The sequence below is a fragment of the Odontomachus brunneus genome, unplaced genomic scaffold (genome assembly GCF_010583005.1).
Source record: "Odontomachus brunneus isolate Ranch 3 - 2012 unplaced genomic scaffold, Obru_v1 Obru_scaffold_250, whole genome shotgun sequence".
In the NCBI taxonomy this organism is placed as follows: domain Eukaryota; kingdom Metazoa; phylum Arthropoda; class Insecta; order Hymenoptera; family Formicidae; genus Odontomachus; species Odontomachus brunneus.
Window position 1 is genome coordinate 125,412 of NW_022639700.1, and position 8,320 is coordinate 133,731.

General features: G+C 33.7%; 1 protein-coding gene across 5 annotated transcripts in view; it reads right to left on the reverse strand.

Moving 5' to 3' along the window:
- LOC116852705 (histone deacetylase complex subunit SAP130-A) overlaps positions 1-6,435 on the reverse strand; it is a 56,071-nt gene extending 49,636 nt beyond the window's left edge. The window contains exons 1-7 of one of the 5 annotated variants that reach the window (XM_032833323.1): positions 6,389-6,406; positions 6,003-6,313; positions 5,498-5,807; positions 2,013-2,245; positions 1,440-1,776; positions 1,071-1,277; positions 555-939 (exon numbers count right to left, since the gene is read on the reverse strand). In XM_032833323.1, coding sequence (XP_032689214.1) covers positions 555-939; positions 1,071-1,277; positions 1,440-1,776; positions 2,013-2,245; positions 5,498-5,800 — 1,465 coding nt within the window. In that variant the 5' untranslated portion in view covers positions 5,801-5,807; positions 6,003-6,313; positions 6,389-6,406. Of the gene's footprint in view, positions 1-554; positions 940-1,070; positions 1,278-1,439; positions 1,777-2,012; positions 2,744-3,578; positions 4,249-5,497; positions 5,808-6,002 lie in introns of those variants that run through there. The other 4 variants (XM_032833321.1, XM_032833325.1, XM_032833324.1 and 1 more) reach the window with 4 other exon arrangements.
- Positions 6,436-8,320: the final 1,885 nt, after the last annotated feature.

Consider the following 8,320-nt stretch of genomic DNA (forward strand, 5'->3'; position numbering starts at 1 on the left):
TCCCTCCCTCCCTCCCTCCCCTCCCTCTCTCTCTCTCTCCCTCTCTCTCGTTAAAACCGATTATCACGCAAACGCGTCAACAGTGTCTTTCAATTGTGACAACCAGAAGTGCTGTAACTTCATCTGAAAAAAATGTGTGCCCATCGTTTAGTAACTGAATATACGTTCGCTCTTTTACAGATAGAACTCATAAAATTAAACAATCTTTTATCATTTTATAAATACGATAATTATTGAAAAAAAGAAAATTAACGAAAGAGTGTGTGTAATGCGGGATAAGCTCTTTAAGCAAAGTCTCATTGAAGATATCTGAATCTATTGACAATTTATTAGAAACGGTAGTGCGTAACATTGGACTGCACATCTTTATTATCTAACATCTCATTATCATGATCTTTCGAGAAAGATAATTCACTTTTTGTAAATCATTACCAAAGGTCTTTTTGTTCAATTTCACGAGTTCTTCCTGCACACGACCGGATATGCACGTTGTGTCGAATACCATGTATTCGTATGCATATATGTCAAACTGATGAAAATATAATATTACTTACTCTCAAAAGAGTAGTATGTAGTAGTATGTGGTGGATGTATGTATTGTCCCTGAATTGGTTGAGCACTAGTGGTAACCGTGCTGTTGTTTGTACCAGCAGCCGACACACGTAAGCTAGCTTGTTGCGGCGACTTGATCTGTACAGTTTGTCCAATATTTTGGGACTGTGCAGCCTTGATGGGTGCCGTTGTGGCCCTCACCGGTACCAGTGGCAAAGGATGCAAAGACATACTCGTGATTCTTGCAACTGTAGTTGGGACCGTTTGCAATATACGCGTCGTGTTCGACGTGTTCGTAGTTGTAGTAATCACTTGCGACATTGTGTTGAGATTCGACAAGGATGTGACAGTTTGAACAACACGTGGTGCACCTTGTTGCTGTTGAACCTGTCAATATATATTCACGGCATATTCTGTCAATATCAGTTAAATTAATTCACATATATCTTACATCGCAACATTTTTTTACATATATGAATCTAAGATGTATCATGTAATACGTATATACTTGTACTAACCTGCTGTGAAGGAATAACGATGTGACTAACGGTGCCGGTTGACGGTCCGGCTACTGTGTTAATTGACAACTGTCGACCTACAGTGGGTTCAACAGTAACTGCAGACGTACCACTTATTCTGTTTGCTGTTTCTACAACAGGAGCAGGTACAGCTACACGTTTTGTAGCGCCTGTCGTAGTTAGAGGTCTGCTGGATTGACTGGTTGGCTAATAATTTTGCAATACAATTATTATAAATCAATAATTTATCATTTCATGTAAATACCTCCTCTCCTCTATTCTTTTACGTATTTTTACGTATTTTACGTGTTTAAATATAACATCTCGTTACTTTGGATAAATTATATTTTTAAAAGATTATTTATTTACCTGAATGGTTTGTGTCGACGATCTTCCAGGTTGCGAAGTCTGTGTCACCGTTACCACTTGGGGCGTCAATGGTCTACTTTGTGCAAGTGGAAGTCTGGTAGTAATGCTATTATTTGTTTGCAGAATAGGTGTTATTAATCTGGACGGACTACCAGTAATAGTGGCTTGAACAGATCTGCCTTGACTATTTGGTGTAATTAATCGTGGCTGTTGTCCTGTGTATACAGACGATGGTCTGGACACTCTATTCATCGGGGGTGTAGGATGTCTTTGTGGTTGCGCGTATACGACGGATGTTGTTTTCGGTTGCCATTGAGGATTAGAGATTGTTGTATTACTGTAAAAAAATAGATCTGATAATCTCCAACATAAATTTTTTATAAATTTTTTTTTAATTTTTTCTTAATGTGTATGTGCATGTGTATACGCGTGTATGTTTTATGCGTATGTACATGCATGCGTATATATATGTAGCTGACTGAGTACACGTGCGTGTGCAAGTGTATAATTAAATTAAATAATATGTATATGAACACGCGTGCGCACGCGCATATATACTCATGCCATACATACCATGATCTGGTAGTAGGCACAGTCTGTCCCGTATTCGCTCTGACGATAGGAGTAGCAACTGTTGATCTGGGTGCAGAGATATTAGCAACTGCTGCGGGTCCTCTTGGTACATGATACGTGGCGGGCATACTGACTTGTTGTGTTAATTGTTGCGATTGTGATTGGTTTTGCCTTTCCACAGTACTTAACATTCCTGGCGATATTATTCTTACTGTAGATCCTACAGGACATAACTAAAAACAATAAAAGATTATTAGTATTAATAAACTTATTACAATATTACAGTAAATAGCAAGTAGGTAATTTTATCTTGTCACATAAAGTAAACATAGTAAAATATATTGTTTATAATGATAATTATAAGACTGATAATAATAATGAAGAGAATGGAAGAGGAGGGAAAAGGAAGAAAAAAGAGAAGAAAAAGAAGATAAAGAGAGGATGGCCCTCCACCCTCCTGGAAGATCACAAACTGAGTCTATTATATCTCCCCATTTCACAATTACCAGTTATTTCCCTGTTCTTCTCTGAGAAAAACAGATCTTTAAGGGAATAATTTGGTCTAGTGTAAACTGATTAGTGTAAAATTTTGCATACATATTCATGATGGAAGAATTCTCATAAATTTTTATATATAACAAAATATAAATTATTCTTATTTTATAATATAATACTTAAAAGAGACAGAAAATTATGTTGCTGATTGATGTAATTGCAGTGATATTACTCATCTGAAACAAAGAATCAAAACAACTTTTGTTAATTACAAATGTGAATATAATTTTATAGCAGAATGTAGAAAAGAAGTCGATAATTTTCAAAATAAAAACAGTAAAAATTACATATAAACTTTTCCTTCAATATTTCACGTTATAATTTCTATACAAAATATCCAATATTTTAAGTATAATTAGATTTTAAGTTATAAAAAGATAATTAATTTAAAGATTGGAACAAGTTTTGACAGATTATAAACAGATACATTTATTTTACATGTAAAACAATTTTTTAAATACTTTGGTATATATTTTGAAATATCAAATCAATCAGCTTAACATGTTCGCTACCACTATTGATGTGGAAAATTTTCCTTATAAATCATCCAGTATTATTTTATGTAATTGTATAAAACTGGCTTAATTTTTTTATGTGAATACAGAAAGAAAATTATCATTGTCACACATGATATGATATTGGTCTCTCATAAAAGGCTTGTTCTTTCTTGAAGAACTTATTGACCTTACTACCCTAACAGCACAGATGTCCAGGAGACGTTCAGAGTATGTCCTGAGAACATCCTAGGGATGTTTCTACATTCTCAGGACATCTCTGGGATGTCCCCAGGAGATCTTGTGCTGTATAGGTAGTGTAAGTTATAATAATAAAATATACTTGTTTCACTGCAACTTAATGTACTAATATATACTAGTTCAAAAAGTTCTTTGAAAAAGAACAAACCTAAGAAGTGCATCACACATATATGACGCTAATATATAGCAAACATGTTAAAAACAAAAACTTTGAATAATTATAATATGAAAAATATATAAATTTTAAGTTGTTTACCATTATACGGGTCAGCCTCATCAATGATTAAAAACAAAATGGACTGAACATAAGAGGAATGTTATGCGGAATAATTCATAACGTTCGGTAGCCTCTGACCACCAAATGGGACGAGACGTATATTCTCGATGAGGAATCCTCAAATAAAAAGAGGATGAATTATAAAATACTGTATATAAATAAGTATAATGATTTTTAAGCGGTAAACACTGTTGAGCTATTAGATCGAGTGTATTTTTCTATTTTGGATAGTATTTTTAGGATTTGAATTTCCCATGTATGTAGTTTTCATAGTCTGTGTTCCAATATTTATTACTGATACTGAAAATCTATGGTATATATAACATGAACTCTAGATTTTCAATACTGGCAATAAATACCGAAACGTAGTCATAGTATGTATATACAGCTAAGATTATTCCTCTATTAGTTGCCATGATTTATGTTTTATTTTCATTTTAAAAGGATCTCACTATAAATTATAGATTCTTCCATTTTTTTCTGAAGGTTGTAAAGTTTAACATTGTATTTTAAGTGGCATATTAAGGAAGCCATTAATAAATTTACAATTTATTGAGAAAAATTATGTTTACATTTATTTTATTATTTAAATAATAAATGTTAATCTGAAACAAAGATGAGATAGATAAATAAATAAATAAATATATATGTACTATATATATATATATATATATATATATGTGTGTGTGTGTGTGTGTGCGCGTGTGTGCGTGTGTGTGTATACACAATATAAAAACAAAAATATTTTTAAAATTTTTCTTAATATTTCATTTATGCATCAGTTGATCTAATAGAGATGCACAGATAATAAAAAAGATATATAAATGTTAAAATATATATGTATATATATTTGAAATATTACTATTATAAACTTTCCACTACTGTATTTTTAAAACAAAACAGTCGATAATTTTTATATTTATATTTAGTATTTTAATATAATATATATAAATTTATTCAGTTCTTAATGTTCATGTTTTTTTTAACATCTTACATTTTCCTTACAATCTCTTTAAATACATATAAAAAAAGAACTAGATCTTCTACATATATAGTTCTACATATAAATATAAATTTTAAAACTTCTATAAAAAATTAAAAACATTGAGGACACAATATCTGCAAATTTTCTATAAAAGAAAATTGCTTTGCTATTTAAATTAATTATAACTACGTTTCTATGGTAAACGTAGCTTAGTAACAATCAATCTATGTTGCGATAAAGAACAGAAAATTAATTTAAATAAATTTTTGCTATTGCACATGTTGCATAAATAACTATACCAAATACAACACTAACAATTACAATATCAAGAATTATCAAATCACTCTTCTACTAGTTGTATAACTATAGATTACAATATCTATATGAGTATTACTAGAGTTGTTTTAGACAGTTATTTCATATAAATATGTAAACATAGTTTAATTACACATAGATTTTTTAGCAAAACTGAAATTGAATATTTGGAAGTTATCGTATGAAAACATTGGGTCTATAAAAACTCCTTTTATCCAAAGAACTAAGAGTTAAAATCCCAAAACAAAATAAAAAAATAAAGCATATAAACTACAGCATATTTCCAGCTTATCATATCAAATCAATCAGTTTATCATATTTGTTATCAAATATCATATGTTATCAATTTATCATATTTGTTATCACATTGTTATCAAAAAAACAATTATAAGAGTTTTTGTGTATATAAAGAATTCTTATATTATTTATTTTATATATTCTAGTTCTTTGGATTTCGTCATTTAACCATAAGCATAAATAAATAAGCTATGACGAATACAGAGTAAAAAATAAACGTCAATACATCTAACATTAATGTTTTAAATAATGCTATATATTATTTATTATCAATACTTATTAAATACTTTTAAAATATTACCGTAGTTATTTTACTGGTTTCTATAGATGAGGTAGTACCAGATGGCACTACAGGCTTCATTAAGGACAACTTGGGACTCATGTCCAATGACACTGATTTACCAACAAGACTGGGTGTTCCTACTGATCCAACAATAGTCTGAGTTGGTTGAATATTTTGAATATTGCTTTGTACCACACTTTGTACATTCTGTACATTTGGTACATTTTGTATCGTAGTTAAATTTTGTGCTACAGTTTGCACAGTTGTTTCCAGTAAACGTTTATCACTGCCACTGTTTACAGAGCTCAATGTTGTATTCATAGCTAAACTGTGTTAAAATAAAACAGATAATATAAATTAATTATCCAATAATTATACACTAAGTTTATTAAAAAAATAACTTATAAGTTTTAAATTAAACCAAAATATATCGATAGTTTACGTGAATAATAGGATGTATAATAAGCAACATCAAATTTACCGTGTTTGCTGTACAGAATATGATCAACATAACGTTACTTACTGTACGTATCGCGAAAGTCAAATAGCTTTGGAGGTTACGCCGCTCCGTTAACGCACGATTGAGAAATTCACGGTTGATATATATTATGTAGTTGCTTCGTCGTCAATACTGCACATTCTCAAATAGGAGGACGAGTTATACGGAGTAAAACAGTGATTTGCTCGTGTTTCGATCTGACAGCAGTCAGCATATCGTCAACGAATTGTCGCCCGCACAAAGATGCTGCATACCTGCGTAAAAGTACGGAGCCGAAGAAATCTATCTGTTTACTCAAATGTGCACAAAACTGCTAAAATTTCTTTGACGTTACACTGCAAAAGATATGCGTTTCAAACTGTGTGAAACAGTCAATATCACTACAAAAGTTTATAACGCCTAATACACACACATTCCTGACATAAGCGTAAGACAGAGAGAAGAATGAGAGTGGCAATGCCTGCATTTAGAGCGTGATGGGAAAGTTGGCTGATTTGCAGCGCCTCTATGTCCATTTTTCGTGGATAAATTACTAAGCCAATGTCCACGATTCGCTTAGGTAGGTTCTGTTCCGTGCTATGTGCACAATCGTCGTGTCCGCTGTACACTCAGTTGCGTTGATGCTATACCATTCCTCAAATCAATAGTCACTAAAAAGTTTTGACCAGCCGTATTCATTTCTAGCTGATCGTTTCTCATGACTGTTGATTCATCCGGCAAGCGGGAATGTGTCAAAATAGAAGTGACATTTTGACAGTTTGACGTTTCATACATACGTGTTTTTATTAGGTGTATGTACAACTTTGCTTCCGCCGTTTTTTTTTCCAAAATTCGAGGCTTTATTGTAAAAAACTGGTGATACATTTATGATTCAAAATATTGTCCATCGCTGGCTACTACTTTCTCCCATCTTTCGGGCAGCGTACGAATCCCGCGTCGAAAAAACTGGTCATCTTTTGAGGCGATCCACGAATCGATCCAATTTTTTACTTCTTCATAAGACCGGAAGTGCTGGTCAGCCAGGCCGAGTGCCATTGATCGAAATAAGTGACAGTCAGAAGGAGCAACGTCTGGAGAATACGGCGGGTGGGGTAGGACTTCCCATTTTAACGTTTCCAAGTATGTCTTGACCACTTTCGCAACATGGGGTCTGAGCTGCAAAATCACTTTATCGTGTCTCTCGTTGTATTGCGGCCGTTTGTCTTTCAATGATTGGCTCAAACGCATCAACTGTTCGATAATGATCGCCTGTGATTGTTTCAGTCGGTTTTAACAGCTCATAATACACTACGCCGAGCTGATCCCACCAAATACAGAGCATGACCTTGGAGCCGTGAATATTCAGGAGCGGTGCACTTGGACACGGTGCATTTGGACACAGCCAATCACAGCACCGTGTGATTAGAGACATTTGTAGGGTCCCTTGGAACAGCGACTTGTGATTGGACTGTGTCCAATTGCCCCGTGTCCAACTGATATACACCCGAATATTCGGTTTGGCCGTCGACGTGGGAACATGGCCGGGAACTTCCCATGATTTTCTGCGCTTGGGGTTATCGTAATGAACCTATTTTTCGTCCCCAGTCACAATGCGATGCAGAAATCCCTTTCGTCTTTACCTTTCAAGCAGCTGTTCACAAGCAAATAAATGCCGTTCAACATTTCTCGGCTTCAATTCGTACGGCACCTAATTTCCTTGCTTCTGAATCATTCCCATGGCTTTGAGGCGTTTTGAAATGGCTTGTTGAATCACTCCCAATGATCGTGCCAATTCTTTTTAATTTTGACAGGAGTTTTGATCAAGTAATCCCTCCAATTCTGCATCTTTGAAAACCTTCTCTCTTCCACCGCTATTCCGGTCTTCGACGTCAAAATCACCGTTCTTGAAACGTTGAAACCACTCACGACACGTTCTTTCACTAATAGCGGCCTCACCATAAGTATTTGAGAGCATTCGATGAGCCTCAGCCGCAAATTTCTTCATATTGAAGCAGAAAATTAAAACCTCCCGCAAATGACGAGAATTTGGCTTGTAAACTGACATTTTAAATCGAGAATAACTTTATGATGCAGACACAAATCGACTAATGTCTCTATAGGATTATGTTGACAGATGCCCAAGTTAATTGTATGACGTCTATGATCTATTTATTTCGACCACCGCTTACCGCTAAAGCCATGTATAGGAAAACGGCGGAAGCAAAGTTGTACACCTAATATCAGAAAGTCACGTGTAACGCGTAATCAGTAGAAGAAGAATAAGAATGTTAAAAAAGGTAAGTAAGAAGTTAATATACAAAATTATAATAAATTTATACACATACAGACACAAAGGGTCTCTA